This window comes from Agelaius tricolor, unplaced genomic scaffold (genome assembly GCF_023055355.1).
Source record: "Agelaius tricolor isolate 1412-34295 unplaced genomic scaffold, bAgeTri1.0.p SCAF_16, whole genome shotgun sequence".
NCBI lineage: Eukaryota > Metazoa > Chordata > Aves > Passeriformes > Icteridae > Agelaius > Agelaius tricolor.
The window spans coordinates 3,033,046-3,050,617 of record NW_027269276.1 but is presented as its reverse complement, the minus strand read 5'-3'; the positions used below and the strand labels follow the sequence as shown (position 1 = coordinate 3,050,617).

The 17,572-nt window shown below is 47.1% G+C and overlaps 2 protein-coding genes across 3 annotated transcripts in view; both read left to right on the top strand.

The window, feature by feature from the left end:
- Positions 1-3,157, top strand: part of ALDH1A3 (aldehyde dehydrogenase 1 family member A3) — a 33,324-nt gene extending 30,167 nt beyond the window's left edge. The window contains exon 13 of the mRNA XM_071441234.1: positions 553-3,157. Within this exon, the coding sequence (XP_071297335.1) occupies positions 553-625 (73 nt within the window). The 3' untranslated portion in view covers positions 626-3,157. The remainder of the gene's footprint in view (positions 1-552) is intronic.
- A 1,729-nt stretch (positions 3,158-4,886) lies between these two features.
- The window catches only part of LRRK1 (leucine rich repeat kinase 1), a 73,380-nt gene continuing 60,694 nt past the window's right edge, over positions 4,887-17,572 (top strand). The window contains exons 1-2 of one of the 2 annotated variants that reach the window (XM_071441230.1): positions 4,887-4,988; positions 7,824-8,037. In XM_071441230.1, coding sequence (XP_071297331.1) covers positions 7,971-8,037 — 67 coding nt within the window. In that variant the 5' untranslated portion in view covers positions 4,887-4,988; positions 7,824-7,970. Of the gene's footprint in view, positions 4,989-7,823; positions 8,038-8,450; positions 8,990-17,572 lie in introns of those variants that run through there. The other variant, XM_071441231.1, reaches the window with a different exon arrangement.

Below are 17,572 nucleotides of genomic sequence, written 5' to 3'. Positions count from 1 at the left end.
ACCTTATGGTTTGCTTTGCCTGATTGCCTGGATAATTAAAGGATGTCAGAGGTTTCCCATGGGAAGGGCACGGGAAGAGAGCCAGTTATCACCAACCAAGACATAATGCAGTGGTGGGCTCTCTCATCAATATGCATTTCTGGAGCAACTGTGCCTTCCTGATGACAGGGTATCTTGTAGATAGCTTTTTTTGGATGAAAAAATAACTTTAATTGCTGTCTAAGCACCAATAGCTGTGTGTATGTGGCTGTCTCTTGGATGACTTCTCACATCAGCACTCAGTTTGCACAGGCAGAGTCACAAGTGTCATCTTGTGGGTTACAGTGACCAAAGCACTCTGTGTTTCTCTCACAAGAGGGTGTAATTGTATGTACATGTACTTGGTGGTTATTAGAGGTGGTGGGACAAATGGATAGCTGATGTGAATTGTTCAGATCTGGTTTTAATGACCTGATGTCAGAAATGCACATGTGTACAACTCTCTTCTCTCAGGGAAATACACATTAACAATCAACAACTGTTTGTCCTTTCCTCCCCTCTTTTCTTCTGCAGTGGGGAGTATGCTCTGGCAGAATACACCGAAGTGAAAACAGTCACCATCAAACTCTCCCAGAAGAGTCCATGAAAACAGGAGGCCTGAAATGCTGACACTCTGAATGTGACACATGGGGAACATGTTCAGAGCAAGGGGGAGGGGAGGGGTGGGAAGGAACATGGAAACACCTGTCTTTATTCCTCTGGAAACACTGAATCTGCTGGGCTCCATTTTGCCAACTGGCTCTTCAAAAACTGATTCACTGACCCCACTGGCAGTACACACTTGTACTCCACAAGTCCCTGGCTGTGCATCTTCCTGCTCCCTGTGACTCAAAACTGGTCAGTCACAGTTTTGGCAGGACATCTGCTTCCCAACTGTACCCCTGAAGGACATGGACATCACTGGCATGCTAGAGAGACTGCTGGTGCCATCACAGGCACTGGCAAATACCTTCAGAGGCACTTGGGTTTCCCTTGGCAGAGATGGACTCGAGTGGTAAGGAAGGGTTAGAACAGCTTGACTGGAGTTGGTGGAGTTTGTGTGAAGATTGCAGCTGGAGTTTGGAATGGGAGTGCAAGCTTTCATGGAAGGATCTGTGAGGAAATTCTCTTTGAAAGAGCTATCATGGTTTCTCTAAAGATATGGTGCATTCTCCATCCTGGTGATATTCTAGCCCTGAATGAGATTGGTGGGAGTTTCCTGGGGGACTCCTTTGGGGCCACTATGTCACCCAACAGAGCCAGACTTTCAAGTGTCCTTGGAACCTGATGTTTGGGTGTGCACACACTACACATGCTGCAAATGCAAGTTCCTGACTTGCTGACCCTTCTGGCTCCCAGTGAGTCACAGTTGTATCTCAAACCTTCACTACAGCACTTTTCTCAAGAGGATTTTGCACTGCATTGACCGTGGTGACACCGAGTTGGATGCTGAGCATGTAGCATGGTAGATACCCCACAGAAAACACCCCATACCAATCCTGATCTGGAGGAGGGAGCAGAAGAGCTGCAGGAAACTCTCCTGCACTCTCTTTCTCTGCAACTTTCAGGCTTTTTGAACGTTTCTTTGTGCCTGTATGAATGTAGCTTAAAATACATTCCTGGAAGTGCAGTGTGAAAAGGCAGGTGCTCCCAAGCACAACTTGAGTGCTGAAGAGAAGGGTGTACAAGCCAGTTACCATGGAATAAGCTGTGGCTGGACTTGAGCCTGTCAGCAGCTTCACAGCCATTGTCCCTGTGAGTGCTGTCATCCCATGGCCAGCACAGAGTAGCTGATCCTTCACTGAGAAAACTGCCTTGGATTGTCCCTTGCTCACAGCTGTCCATGGAGTGGCTGTCACACCCAGCTCATGCCTTAGCACCTCCTGCAGTAACTTCTTTTTATGCCCAGACATTATTATGAGATTAATTATCATGAGATGAATGCAAACCACAGGCTATCTTCAGTTCCTGGGCTCACTGCTTTCCCTCCTCCTGACTCTGCTGGAGAACCCCAGCAAAGGCACAGCCAGTCCCATGTCTGCAGGAGTTAATGGTGACAGCTTGTTAGGAAGTTCAGCTGATCCCTCTGGGATTGTCCTCTGAGAACAAACCCAGCGAGGTTCCTTATGGCTTATCAGCAGGTCCCCAGGGAGCACTGATAAGGATTGCTGCTCCAGATGTCAGAGCTTGAAGCAGAAATGCAGGTCTGACCTCTCTTCTCTGCTGCAAGCCAGGATTTACCCAGTACCTTCCTTTGCTCACAGATAGGCTCAGACAGCAGCAAATTCTGTTGCATGAGTGGAGCTTTTTTTGGAGGAGGAAGGAAGGTGGGTGGTGATAAGTAAGGAAAAAAGTTTGCATGAGCCTAAACTTCCTTATTAGTTGGTGAATGTTGAAATTGCACTTCAACATCCCTTCACTTCTGGTGTGACATACCTCCCACAGTGTAACCAGGAGCCTGTGCTCCCACGGGGTGTGAGGCAGGTAAATCTCCCCATCCAGTGATGAAAATGTCCTCCCTTCCCCATGAAAGGCCAAATGGGAGCATTGTAAATAAGTTTCTATTTTTGTAAGACACTTAAGAGTGCAAACCTCTTCTCAGACAAACGTTTTACTCTTGCCCACCTGAGGGTTTCCTTGGGCTGCAGAGAGGTGAGGCAAACAGTAAAAGCCTGTTTATCTTGATGTATCTCTGTATTTTTGATAAACAGTGGTGGAAACTGAAATAACCTGAAATTCTTAAAATCCTACTCTTCTGGCTTTATATGTATGATATATATTTCACTTTTTTTCCCCTTATCAAGTTTTTCAAAAGTCAATGTATCTCTTATTGTATAAATCAGGGTTTGACTCTACACACTGAATTTTGTAAGTTATATAACACTAGACACTAACTTTAAAATAACCCCTTAGAGGATATATATATTCCTCCATTGCACAGTAAGGCTTTCATATGAATACTAGTTGTTTTTTTTAAAGAAAAGAACTATATTTATAAATTAGGATACAGTTAATCTAATGTATTTTTATAGCTAAAGGTACATGAAAATGTTATGTTTAAACCTCATGTATATATTTAGACTATGGATATCTTTTTTGTAATAGTTCTTGTTCCTAATAAATGTTTAACTTTGTGAAATGGGTGTATCTGAGGGTTTAGTATCTCACTGGGAGTCTGTGAGGGAATCTGCACTTGGATTAATTTTTGCAATTTGGATTAATTAATTTTTTTTCAGCTTTTGGATTAATTTTTGCAATTTTAAGTGCTAAGTGTGGTCAGTGTTCTGCACATAAAAGCTTGAGTTGTGCCATTTACCATAAGCAGAGGGAGGAGAGCAGAGCTGCAGCTGGCAGGGGCAAGCACAAAGCTGGATGGATCCTCTTTTCCTTCTGAGGTGAGCCTAAAATGAAGTGTTTAAAGACACTGTGGCTCCTGCAGCCAGATGGGGCTTCCTGCCTTGCTCTGGCTGCTCCCTAAACCCCTTGAGACACATCCACCACCAGTGTGGCTCCGCTGAATGTGTTCCCAGCCCAGTTTTATTTCTCTCATCTGCAATGTAGATACAGAGCAAGAACATTCCATTGTCTTTCAACTCTCTTCCCATCTGATGTGTGAGAAATTCCTTTGGGCTCCCTACACAGGCCAAGCCAAACTCCTTCAATTTTCCACTCACTGACAGCATCACTCAGAAGCTTTCAGACTCCAGAAAAGGGAAGGCTGGAGATACAAAGGCATTACTGTGAGTGACATAATCAATGGACACCTAAGGAAGAGTGGGATGAGATTTGGAGAGGGAAAAAAGGGAAAAATTAGCTTGAATATGAGGGTAAATTATTGCCAGAGGAAATTAGAGGCTCTATCATAATAAAGGAAAAAGAGTTATTTTAGGGTGGTTTCAAACATTGTGCTAAAAATGGTGTAAGAAAGGTCTGGGTAAGAGCTGGGCTGTGAGGCATAAAATGGAGCAGGCTGGGTAAGAGTTGGAAAGATGCTGAAAACAGGTATCACTGGTTTTTAGCTGTGTTAAAAGTCAGAAAACAATAGTATTGCTACGTTCTTGCTCTCTACCTATGGCTGCAACTGGACGCAGATTGATGGGAACCCGAACACAGGGAAGAGCAGCGGTGAGCACCCATCTGTGCGTCCACAATCACCCCAGGCAAATCGGAGGCTGCCGCAGCCGTTCTGTGAATGCAATCCACCCCAAGTGACCCTCAGTGGCCCATTGCTAGGTACCGACCAGGCTAAAAACATCCTCTGTGTGTAATTTAATTTACAGAATGGCTACGAACAGCAAAGTAAAAGGCACGCAGAAATGTTTGGTTTTTTTCTTAGTTGGTCCGACGAGTGGAGGAAATGGAGCAATCCCTGGCTCGTCAGAGGCTCCTGGAGAGGAATGGGTCAGTCTGGGAAAGGGCTGCGCACACAACATCCGACTCCCTTCGAAGAGAGGGGGCAACCTCGCTCCGCTCTTCCAGCGAGGACCGAACTCGCCGCTATCCGGGGAAGGAGCAACTTTCAAAGTGCAGCCGTGCCCGGAGCTGTGCCCCGGTAAGGTCGGGCCCTGCCGGGACCATGGGCAGCGCTGCGGGAGCGCTCCTGCTCCAGCCACCGCCACTCCCACGCTGGCTTTTCCTAAAAAACTCAAACCCTCGGAGCCTAAGGGCTGCCCGGGGGCGGTGTGGGTCGGGTCTGGGCAAGGAGCTCCATCCTCCTCCTCCTCCTGAGGGCCAGCCCTGCCCTCGGGGCAGGCCGGGGGCCGCGCCGGGGGACTCGCCCTTGGCCGGCGGGCCCGGGGCCGGAGGAGGAGCTGCCGTCCCGCTGCCTTTGCTGCCGGGCTCCCTCCGCCTCCCGGGCCGCGGAGCGAGGCGTGCGGGCGGCGCCGGACAAGGAGGAGGAGGAGGAGGAGGAGGCGGCGGCGGCGGTGGCGGCAGCAGCAGCGCCGGGAGCGCCGGCCCGGGACGCAGAGGTACCGTGGCTTTGCTGCCGCTTCTCGGGCACCTGCCCCGCCGCCAGGGCAGTCGGTGTGGGGGGCTGCCGGGGCGTTTCAGGTTGAAACGAGGGGGGAGAGGCGTTTGTTTTTAAAGAAAATGAAAGTTCGGAGGAAACTTTGCGGACGGGAGCGCGGCCGCCCCGCCCGGCGGGGCCGGAGAGCGGCGGGAATCGCTGTGAGGGGACGCCTCAGCCCGGGGGGTGGAAAGCGGCTGGCAAGGCTTCAGAGACCCCCCCAAAACGGGGTGTAGCGCCTGGTGTACCCCCAGCCGGCCGGGATGTGGAGAAGGGATGGCTTGGTGCTCGCTGGTCGCCCGGGACGAAGGATGCGGGTCCCTGGGCTGGCCGGGTCCCTGGGCCGGCACCTCGGCCCCAGGTTCGCTATCGGCACCGCACAGAGCCCCAGCGCCTTCCCTCCTGTCCCAGACCCGTGGTAATCCCCAGGCGGGGTTGTCAGAATCAACAGGTGGTTTGGGGAAAGCACTGAAGTTTTAGCAGGGCTTTTTTTATGAATTAGGAAGCGATTTTGGGCAAGCCGTGATGTTTCTATGGGCCCGGCTGTTTTCAGGCACAATGCACAGGGTCAGACTGGGCGGGATGGTGAAGTGGAGAGGAGGGGGTGGTTCAGGTATGGGCAGTAGCAGGTGTCAGGACTGGGAATGTGAGCAATGGGATATAAATCCCATTTACACCTGTTCAGGTGTGTTCTGCATGGTCCCTCTCCTTCTGAACGAGATTGTGCAGAGCACATTGACTCCCTAAATCAGATCCCTAATCAAATACAATCATGGTGTTTGCACGTGTTACAGTTGTGTGCACCTTCCTGAAGGTAAAGCTCTGTGGGTTTTTTGGTTTTTTTAAATTATATTCAAAAAGGTCCTGAAATACAGGAATCCTGCTTACCTGGACACTGTATGGCACAATATACATGGCTACAGCATTCAGTTACTTGCAGTTAAAGGAACTGATTAACAGAACCACACTGCTATTTTTCCTAAAAGTTATTTTTAATTTCACTTTATACAAGGAAAGTTTCAGTCTGGGGAATAGGCTGAATAGAGAGCTAAAAATCAGGAGTGGAGTGGTTTTCAAGCCTCGGGGGTCCACGCTGACCCCCATTGAGTGTTTCTTGTACAGTTGCTGTGGGTGCACATGGTTTGTCCCCATGTCAGAGCAAGGAAGTGCCTCAGAAACCATCACCTGCTGCAGAGCTGGTGGGCCAGAGTGTGCAAGGGGAAGTGTTTACTCTCCCTGGAGCTGCTCAGTGCATCGAGGGCACCGGGCAGGCAGCTGCTGGAAGCATCACATCCCCTCCACTGCCAGAGCCAACAGCCTGGGCAGCTCTGGGCAGGTGTGAGAGCCTCCGTGACACCTCTGCCTGGCGTGTCCCACCCGTGGCATGGGGGCACGTGCCAGTGTGGGCAAGGGAAGCTGAGGTCAGGAGAGAAGCTGAGTCTGGTGGGCCAGGGCAGAATTCAGCCCTCCAGCAGCACAGTGCAATTCACCAGTTTGTGGGCTTGGATCTGGGATTAGGGGTCACCTCCATCTCGGCCTCCTGCAGCACCCAGAGCCCAGACTGGGGCACAGGGGTGCCAGTCTTTGTTGCTGCTGCCAGGCACTGCGAAATCAGGGTCAGCAGAAGCTGAGTGCTCCTAAAATCCAAATATTTGCCTAGAAACAACTGAAATAGGATGCAGTGATTTTTAGTGTTATTGGCTGGTGGTTGAAATCCAGTGTAAGGAGGGAGGAGCAGAAAGCTTCCTGGAGAGGGCTGATGGATCAGCATATTTTTATATTCCCCTTGGCTTTTGATCCCAGTTCAGGAAGCCAGCTCTGCTCAGGGAGAGTCAGGGAAGGTCTCAGACCTTGCTGGCTGCAGTGGGAGGTGGGTGACGAGCTACAGCCTCAAATCAGAACTTCATCATCACACACCAGACATGAGCAGAACCAGTAAGAGTCAGTTGAGGTGCATCATGTCTCATCTGAGAGGCGTTTACTGACTGAAACTGAAAGCAGAAAATGAAGGAGCTCTGATGCTGGTTGGACAAACACTACAAATCCTCCAGGAGTTTGAGCCTCTCTGTGGAGAGGTTAAGGGGTGGCTGTGCAGCTGTGAAAAGGGAAGGAGCTGGAAGTGCCTCAGGAGACTGAGCTGTGCAATTTTCTGCTGCCTGTTATACCAGGCAGTTCACAAGCAGCCAGCCTTTAATAGCTCCTAAGGGCCTGATTTGCCTCCCTGAGTGAAGAAGCCTGGTGCATCCAGGGTGGGAGAGTTCTCAAAAAAGGGCTGGGCAGAGGGGACAGCAGCTGGTGTGTTTCTCTTTGCTCTCTTCTCTTTTCTACAGAGGATTATCTCAGTAGCCACATCAGTGTTCTTCAGTTTCTCACAGTCTTACAAGAGCTGTGGTTGTCTTTGTGGATGGGAGAGGTTTTGAGGTTGCATTTAGGATTTTTCCAGCTGCACTGCAGGGTTTCAATGGTCTGCCTTTACACCAGCTTGTGGAGAATCTGAAACTGCAGCTGTGACCCCTGCCCACCCCCTTGTCCTCTGCCCAAAGACTGAGCAGCTTTGGTGGTGAAAAATTAGGAACATTATCTTTCTGTAATGCAGAAATTAGTGGTCGCAGTCCCCTCTGTTAATTCATGTTGTGCTCTTAATGAAGCTAATATGAAAATAATTGTATTTATAGGATGATAAATGTATTTCTGCAGTGTGACATTTGGACAACTGTGCTGATAGTGGAGAGGAATTAACATGTCACCATTTCTACAGTGGAATGATTAATTTGTTTTCTTGTTTATTTTTAAACAGAATAAATGATGTTTATTCAGGATGGTGCTCACTAGCAGCCTCTGCTCCTGCATTCACGAGATGGGGATCATCCAGCCTTGACAACACTGCTCAGTCTGAAGTGCTGTGGAAAGTTTGTGTGTGGGGCCTCCACAACTGCCACCCAGAATGTACTGGTGTGTGGGAACGGAGGAATCCGCTGTTTGCAGGGAGAGCACCATGGATCCACAGAATGGTAAATAGCAGGATTTGTTTCTTTCCTCTTCACATCGGGAACAAAAGGTTCTAAGAGAACTCAGTAGCCACCTGCCACTGGGCTTTGATGGAGTTTAAAAATGTGAAAGTTTTTTGAGCCTTGATCTTTGAAAATCTACAGTCTAGAACAAGGAATTTTACTTCCAGGGAGGGTGATGTTTAACTATGGAGGTGGTAAGAATAGCATTTCCCTGAAGAGGGATGTTCTCCAAAGGCCTGGGGAATTAGTCAATATATGTATCACGTCTCACCAGTTCCTAAATATGTTCTACAAGATCTGTGCTTTTTCAGTGTGTGAATGCAAATATGTTCCCAGTCACTGATGCAATGGGTATTCAGGATATGAAAGCTGCTAAAATCAGAGCATCTCTTCTCAGCCTGAACAGATATTAACCTGCTCCAGTTTTACCCTCCACTCCGATTCGATGGCTTGCAGTGATTTTATGTTGGGCTAGATTAGAAGGTTTGTGTTTATGTAATAAAGTAATTCCCCTTTTAGAAGGGACATATGCTTCAGGTTGCTTCCTGTGAATTTTTTTTTTTTTTCCCTGAGCAGGCAAATTATTTTTGGATGGCTTCTCTCACTGCAACCCTCATCTCCCAGGCACTGCTGCCTTTCTCTGAGTCAAACCCCAGTTATGTTTCTGCAGCAAGAAATAGCCTCCTGTTCTTGTGTAACGGTGTTCCCCCCTTGCAGCAAGTGCTTCATTAGGAGGCAGCATCTGCGCTCCAAGTGTGGGAAGAAGGTGTGTTTGACGCTTTGTAGTGAGTAAGCAGGCTCCAGCAGAAGCTAATGTTTTTGCAGCCTTATTTTGGATTTTATCAGCAACTATGAAGCAAAACCTGATAGTTTATTCAGAGGCCTCCTTGTCTTGTTTGAAGACGTTCCTCACCAGCGTCACAGGGAGCTCTGGGAACTCTTTCCTTTCTCCGTACGTATTCTGCCTGTTCTGTGATTTTCCTGTTTGCTTTTGGTAATTAGCATTGTACCTTTCTGTAACATTTGGTTACTGAATATTCTTAAAATTCTTAAATTCTGTCTTCTGGGTTTCTCTCTGGAAGAAATTATCTCCACTTGAATACTAAGCTATAAACCATGAGAAGAATTTTAATCTGCGCTAACGGTTCGCAACTGTTCAGAATTGCTAAATTTTTGTTCTGCAGCAGTGCTCTGACAAGTTTTGTCTCTGTTTAAAGATACAGTAAATAAATTATTGTAGGAGTGAATAATGAAGTGGAAAGTGGAATAGTTATATTTTCTACGTTTTGAGTTCAGGTTTTTTCCCTGAGAACTTTATTACACATTGCTGTTATGTAATTATACTCAGTTAAACTGGTTAGCTGGAAGCATGCAAATCTCAGTGGTAGACTATTCTATATGGATAAATCTGGGTTGTATTAAAATAGTCTACAGTGCTGGAAAACTGGGAAAGGCATCCTTGTAAAGCTTAAGATCCCTGTACAAGGCACCAGTCTTGGTGGATTTGCTCTTTATAAGGGTATTGTACATGCTTAAACTCATTGTTTGTGTCCTGCCAAGAATGATTGTCATTAGCTAACTGGTCCACTCCCTAAGTTACTGGTCCTTGTTCTGGCTCGGATCCCGTTACAGGGCTGAAGCAGGAGCACGGTGACTCACTCAGCCTCCACATGCCAGCCCATTGTTTATGCCCGTGAGGAACAATGTGGATGCAGCCTCCTGCTCCCATTCAGCGGGAGCTGCTGGGAAGGGGAGTGAGATTCCGGGTCCTTTCTTTCATACCGACATCTCATTAGTGCTCAGTGCTTGGAGTCTTTTTCTTTTTCGGGCAGGAGGGACTGGCTTGTGCCTGTGGGGGGTTTAACCAGAGCACGGTGCTGCTGGGGGCTCCAGGGTGGGTCAGCTGCATCAGCAGGGCACCTTCCAGCAGGTCCTTGTGCACCTTCATTATCTGAAGCTTTAGGATTTTCCCTGGCAGCTATAAAGCCCTGGCCAATTGCATGTAGAGAAAATCACACTCAGAGCATCCTTGTTAGTTGGAGTAACATAGAGTGCAGGGGCTCACCTTGCTCAGGTGTCTCCTCTGCTGTTCCTCCCAGTTTCCAGTGATTTCCCTGTATCCCAGCAGGATGCCAGCTTTCCTGGGAGTGGCTGAGCTGTGTTTCAGACCTGGACCCTCTCTGCCCTCTGGGGATGGTGCTGGGCTTGACTTGGTGATGCTGACCGAGCGCTCGGAGGGGATTTGTCACCAGAACACAGGATGAGGCTCCCTTGTGGGTGCTCTCAGCATCTCCTTTGCTTCCTCAAACCCTGCTTCCCCTCTCCTGGATTTGTTCATCTTGTCCTAATTAAAAGAAACTGAGCAGGGGTATGGGGGTGGCTGCAGTCTCTCATGAAGTACAGGGTTTGGGGTTTTTTTAAAACTTGGTTAAAGAGCTCTGCATAATCCAGAGGAGGTGACATGATGTGAATTTTGTAGGAAGTACAATGGAAGCTCAAAGGCATCACTTTATGAATGTGTAGAACAGCATAAAGATTCATCCCCTTTCTATGGGCTAATTGATTTCTTTGAACATTACAAAACTTCATAGCTAGGATTTAATTCTTGCATGGTTTTTTAGGAGTTCCTCAGAGATGTAGGAGAGCAATCATTGTCTTCTGAAACATAAGAGTACTTCTGTTAAAAAGCTTATCTCCTTCTTACTGGGAATTTTATTCAAAGTCACAGAGCATTCATATGCCACTGGTGTGTGTCTCAGAGGTGGGATTGGATTATCCTTCAGACATGCCAGAGGGTGTCTCTTCTCTCCTGCTAAATCCAGAAATGAGCCCTGAAGAGGGGTGTTATGGTGGAAGGTGTCTAACATTACATAATTGGGGACAACAGTGCCAAGGAGAGCTGCCTGAAACTTCACAGTAGCTTTGCAGGTATTAATTAAATGCACCTTCACAACTTCTTTTGAGGCAAATCAGTTGTAACTTGGTGACTTTCCACTGTCCAGGGAAGGACAGATGGACATGGACAGTGTGTCTGGAAAAGGGATCTAAGTATTACAGGAGGGACCAAACAAGTAACCAGAACATATGACTGGAGTTGTCATTTGGAGTGCACCAGAGGCCCCTAAAGCTGTGCTTTGCAGGTGCTGTGGTGACCCTGCAGCTCACAGGGCTTTCTATTTTATCAGAAAGAATCTGCCCACAATGGCAGTGACCTTTGCAACCCCACCCATGGCTCAGCTCAGATCTGACTCACAGGGAAAGCTGCTCCTACTGCTTCCTGAATCCTGGGAAAGGCTCTGGTCTGAGCAAGAGTTGAACTGGAAAAGTCAAGGGGTCCTTTGACAAGAGGGACAGCTCAGGAGCAAGTGCAGTTTTATAGGGAAAGTTTCACAACAGTTTGGGTGGTGACAGCTCAAGGTTGGCCAAGAGCAAATGGAGCAGTTTATCCTCCTGGGACACACTTTGTGCCTCCAGCTTTGCTCCTGGTTGGCATCAGGGCAGGATATGTGCAGAGGTGGACTTACTGGTCCTGATGGGTCCCTTCCAGCTCAGCCTGTTCTCTTATTCTATGATTTCCTCTCTGTTGTTGCCTTAAATGTGAAGGGCAGGACCTGGCAGCATGAATAACTTCGTTTAAAAATCTTTCCTGATGAATAGAGGAGGAAGGGAAAATCAGCACCACTGATAGCAGTTTGTTCCTCATGAAATCACCGTGTAAACCTTAAAACCTTCCCGTCAGCTGTGTGGGGACAGGACCAGCAGCTGGGCTGAATAACAGGGGAAAAGTGCTCACAGCCTCTGTCCTGCTTTTTCCATGCACACATCACCCTGTAGTAACATTAGCCTGGGTGTTTTGTGACAGTGTGGGGTGAGAAGGACAAGGACAGGATCTGGGAGGTGAAGTGAGCACACAGAGAGCCCTGGTGAGCTGCAGAGTGTGGCAGTTGTGTGAAGTTCTCCATAAGCAGACTAAATCAGCCTGGAAGGTTTGCTGGTTTTCTTCCTGCTGGTTAAGCTGTGAGTAAATTCAAGTCCAAACAGCAAACTGAAAGGGTTCCTGTGAGCTAAAAAAGCAGAAAATAGAACAGGTTTTGTATGTGAGTCAGTCTCACTGCAGAGTGCCCTGCAGAAGGAGAAGTAGGAAATGCTCAGCAGGAATAGGAAGTACACCAGTAAAGCAGTAATAGGCTTGTATTTTTAAATATTTAAATAAACTCTTCATACAGAAGTGGTGCAATCTCACAAGGGGCCGAGGGCTCCTGCGGAAGGCTGGTCTGCAGCTGAACATGCCTGTGGTTAAACCTGCCCTCCTGTGCAGAGCTGGCTGTTACAACATCCCTCCAAACCAACCTGTGTGTCAAAAAGGGGCAAGGAATGCTGAGGCATTTACAATTTTCCTGACAAAAACCATCAAAGCCAGCCTGCTCTTGAACTTGAGGGCCGTGTCAAGGAGGGCAGAGCTGCTGGGAGAGCCAGTGGTGCAGTAAAGACCTTGGGAAGTTAATTGAGCAGAGAGTCTGACCTGAGAGCCAGTTTGATTTACAGGCAGCAGTAAAGCATTGATCTTCAACTGAGCTGCATCTGGAATGATCTGCTGCTTTACAGCTTTATTTTTACACCTTCACATTAAAATTATTTGTGGTGTATTACATTGAAATGTAACTTATGACAACTCTATCAAGAAGCCTGGAAAAACCCAAAGATAAGGTGATAAGGTAGCAAAGAAAATCCTTTGCCCTTAGCACTTGTACACAGGGAGTTCTTTACAATGTTCCTGAGGTGTGATTTATGAGGGAGCTTTCAGGTGAGGGTTGATTCTGGGGTCATGGGACTGCTGTCTTCTGTTTCAGTGGGAAAAAAGCAATTGATAGTGTTCACACCAACTCAGCCTTTACCAGGGCTGTAATTGATGTAGTGTTTTGACAGAGATGTTGCAGGTGATTTTATACTTGCATTAAGAAAATGCTATGAATTATGGGGTTTTATCCTCCCCAGAGCCTATGGGGGCCTTATCCAAAACCCATTAAATTCTTTGCACTGACATAATGGGATCTTCAGGGATCCTTACAGCATTAAGTCTGTGGTTTGTTTGTTTTTCACTGCTCTGATCAATAGTGGGGCTGTCAGGGCTGTGCTTGCAGAAGGCAGTGAGCTGGGAGGAGCAGTTTGCATTGCAGATAGGGGGAAGAGATGGATTTTATACCATTCAACTCCCAATCTGCTCTATAAAATCATAGAATCATGGAATTTTTAAGGCTGGAAAAGACCTTTAAGGTCACTAAATCCAACTGTTCCCCCAGCACTGCCAAGCCCACCATTAAACCATGTCCTCAAGTGCCACATCCACACAGCTTTTAAACCCCCCCAGGGATGGTGACTCAACCATGGAGTCTGTCTCTTAATAGGTTCTGTTTCAGATTTTACATCAAGTCAGGCTGATATTTAATTCCTTCCCTTAATCCAAGTCTGTGTGCTCATTAGTGGGTCAGCAATTGCTTATTTGCATGATTATGTATCACCACAGCAGCAGCTCTTTTATGTAAGCTGCTGATATTTTCACAACAGAAGTGTCTCCATGTTTTTTAATTTGTGCCTTGCCTCACTTTAGGGGACCTATTTAAAAAGCCTTTAAGTTTTAGGAAAGGCTCTCGCCCTTCCAAAAGCCCTTCTGCAGTCAGAGGGACTCTGGGAATCTGCAGTTTGTGCTGCTGGCAGCACTTGGGGTCTGCCATGGAGATGCACAGTGGGAAACCTGGGGCAGGTTTTTGGCTCTCTGTTTTGGCTCTCCCTCTCTACTTGGAGAGGGCAGCAGATCCCTGGTGAGCTTCAGGAACTTCTCATCTGCAAAGACAACCCCACGAGAGTCACCCAGGGGTGAGGGAAAGGGTCAGTGTGCCACAGGAAGAGTGGGAGGAAGGAGGTGGGTGGGAAGGAGCTGGGACCTGGGGCTGGCAGCTGGAGGAGCAGCTTCATTTCCTCTCTGATAGTCAGTGTGTGGATCCCAGGCATAAAGGTTGGCATTTCAGATGCTGCTGGGGAAAAAACTCAGTCCCAGGCTGTCCCCAGCTCCTCTCTGTGCATAGCTGAAAATCATGGAAAAATAACGAACCAAAGCAGTGACTCAAACAAGAAGTCTGGATAAATTTAGCTCAAATATTCTTGGTATGTTTGTGGTCACTGTGGAAATTGCATCACTTCTTGTTTTAATGATCAAAATATTGCTTGGAAAACTGGCATGGCTACCCGAGAAGAGCTCAAAATGAAATCCTTTAAAAGCAAGTATGTCTTTGGAATTGCTTCATCTGCAGTTAATTGGTTTTGGGGGTTGTTTGTTTTATTCCTGTCTTGGTTAAGGAGTTTTTGGACTGGAGGTTATTGCTGCTTAATTGAAAAGCCACAAGGTTTAGAGCTGATACACTCTGCAGTGTGATTATCTACTTCATATAAAAGTTCTGTCTGGGGAGTAGGATTCAAAAAGAGTGCTGGTAATTGCTGAAGACAAGACCTCCTCCAGAATCTGCCTGCACGTCTTTCTGTCTTTCACATCAAAGAGCCTTTGAAAATGCTTTTATTTTTGCATCAAACAGGAACATTTTAATTTTTTTTTACAACACTAATGGACAGGATCCCTTTTCAGATCTCATATATAGCCTGAAAAACAAAAAGCCTGGCTCCTTAAGTGAGCTTGTAATCCTGGTCGTAATTCTCCCATGTTTTGCACCTTGGACCTTTCACACAGTGGCAGGGTGTGAATAAAAGCTGCCAAATCAAAGCCATTTGCATGGATAGGAGCAGGGTCTTGGATGCAATGGATCAGAGTTTGTCAAAGCTTGGTGGGAAGGGGATGAACTGTGCCCTTCCTCATGTTGCTGTCTCTGCCTTGCAGCAGACATCCAAAAATGCTGTGAGCTGCAGCGGGGTCACAGTGTGGACACAGGAGCCTCCCAGGCAGAGTCCTTGTCCTCCTTTCACTGAAATGGGTTCTGATATTCCCAGGAAGACAAAATACCCCCCTGCAAAAGCAGGCATTTCTGCCACTTGTAGGTTTTGTCACAGGTACAGGAAGGTTTTATGCATTTTTTGGTGGCCCCATTGAAGCTTTGGTGGCTGTCTGGGCCAGCAGCAGAGGCCTTTCCATCAGGTTTCTCTTCTGCTGCAGCTACAACTGTCCAGGTGATCCTCCCTCTGAGACTGTCCTGGAAACCAGGATCTTCCCTGACTCCTTGGGAGAACAGTCAGAAGTGGGAAGTGCTCACATTGAGTTCAGTAGAAGCTGGAGTGAAGCCCCCCTTCCTTCACTGTTTTGTGTGGATTTTTTGCTGTCTTCTCCAGACTAACCCATCCATCCCTTTCCCTTGGAGCTCTTCCCAGCTCTGCACTTCCCTTGGCTCTGCTGTTGCCAAATTGTCCCTTCAAGTCTCCTCATGCCAACCATATCCAATATCTTGATTGCATTTTCTTTTTCTCTGCATGCAACACTTTAAACTGATCCAGAGTGGTTGTCTTAGTGATAAGTGAGAAGTGAGGGTAGCAAGGAGTATTTTATTAGTTAAGCAGGCACAGTAAAGAAGCTCATTGAACTGTGTCTAACATGTGCTAAGCTTGGATTTTGCTGTGTGGGATGTTTGCCCCCTCAAATCTCCTGAAAGGCTTCTTCCTTTAGATGTGTCTCCTGAACATACCAGTCTTTTAATAAAAATATTCTTTCATTTTTCAAACTTTAGTCAAAACAGCTGGAAGGAATGTGTGGGTCAGTGTCCTGGTGTCACACTCCTACACCTTCTGTCTTTCTGGAGAGACAGATTTTGGCTGCTTTTGTGCTCTTAGTTTTGACCAGCAGTGGGGTTGCAGTGCTGTAAATGGGTTTTCCACTGAGGAAGGTGTTTACATGTGTTATTAAAGTGAAACACAAGCTTAGGAACTGCTTTTTCCAACTCAGAGAAGGTGTGGGATCTCTGGATGTGTCTTTGGTGGAACTGGTAGAAGATTTATGCTAAGAAGAGACCTGAGCAGAGACCCTGGGCCTATTTTCCTCTCACTCACACCCAGCAAATCCCTCCTGAGCCCCCCACATGTGGTCTCTCACAGCTGGGGCTAAAAGCATTTGCTTCTTCTAAAGCAAGTTTTAATATGTGTCCAAGCAGCAGAAGTGGGCTGACTATGAGGTAGTGCTTCCCCAAGGTGAATAATTAATGTTTTAATTTTTTTAGAAGAATTTTGAGCAAATTATTTCTCTGAAAGAGAGAAAATATTGGTGTGTGGGGTTTTTCCCCTTCCGATGAAAGCTTTGAATGTTAGGGAAAAGGTTCAGAAGAAAGTTAGCCATGAAATTTTATTTTGTGAAGTTTCAGATGAAATCCAATCTTGGTTTGGTTTCATGGCTGTAATATTTGATTCAGTTGGACAGGAATGGTCTCACTGGAGACACCTTTCACCATTTAACAATCCTCCATTTCCAGCCATGCCTGGAAACGAACACAAAGAAAATCCAAAAGTGTTGTCATGCTCCTGCATGCTTAATGTATATCTTCCAATTTAAAATTTGGAAAGCAAGAGTGGCATAGCTGGCCTTGCCTGCACAAGCACATTTCTGAATGATTCAAGCTGTAGGATGGGAACCAAATCACTGAGGCCAAAAGACAAAAATAGAAACTTTCACTCTAGAGCTGAGTCATTTGTATTTTCAATACAGCAACTCTCTGGCCATTTGGAGCTCTCAATAGCTTCTCTTTGGGGTGGCAGTAACAGCATCACTGTTCTCTTTGGGCTTTGCTGATCCTTTGCACCCCAAAGAGGGCACTGCTGGAGGCTTGGGGGTATTCCCACCCTCTGTGAGAGCTGTTTTTGTTCTGTGCTTGCTGGGGGACATCCCTGCCCCATTCCTTCCCTGCCCAGAGGGAATCCTGCTCCTCTTGCAGCAGCTACAGCCCAGAGCAGTGGAAGTGGAACTGCTCTTCACAACCAACCAGTGGGGAACATCCTGTCCTCTTGCTGAGGAGAGGCATGTCCCAACCCCTTGTTCCTTTTCCATGGATAGCTGCAGGTATCATTAGTGACCCTGGATCTATTTTCCACTTTCCAGCCTGGTTTGCACAGTGCCATGAGGGGTTTGTTCTGACACTCCTATTCCAGTGTAATTCTTTGTGCTCTCTCTGACCCCATTGCCTTGTAATGCCTCTGTGCAGCCTCTTTTGTACTTCAGCAAAGAATAACCAGCTCAGCTCCATTTTAACTTCTTGGACGACACAAACAATTCCCAGAGTCCTGGGATTTTGGGAGGTGCACACACAAATGCGGGAGCCTGCCAGATCTGGCAGTGCTGGCACTGCCCAGATACTGCTGTTACCAGGATTTGAGGCTTTTCTGTTCCCCCTTCCCTCATTACCCTGGATGATGAAGAAATGATTGTGTAAGTGTGGAGCTAAAGCCTTTGGAGGCGTCTGTTTCTCATAACTCTGTCCTGGAGCCCAGAGAAAAGGCAGCAATCCAGAGCATTTTTCCACCCGGGACTTAATATTTTCCTTTCAAAGTTGCA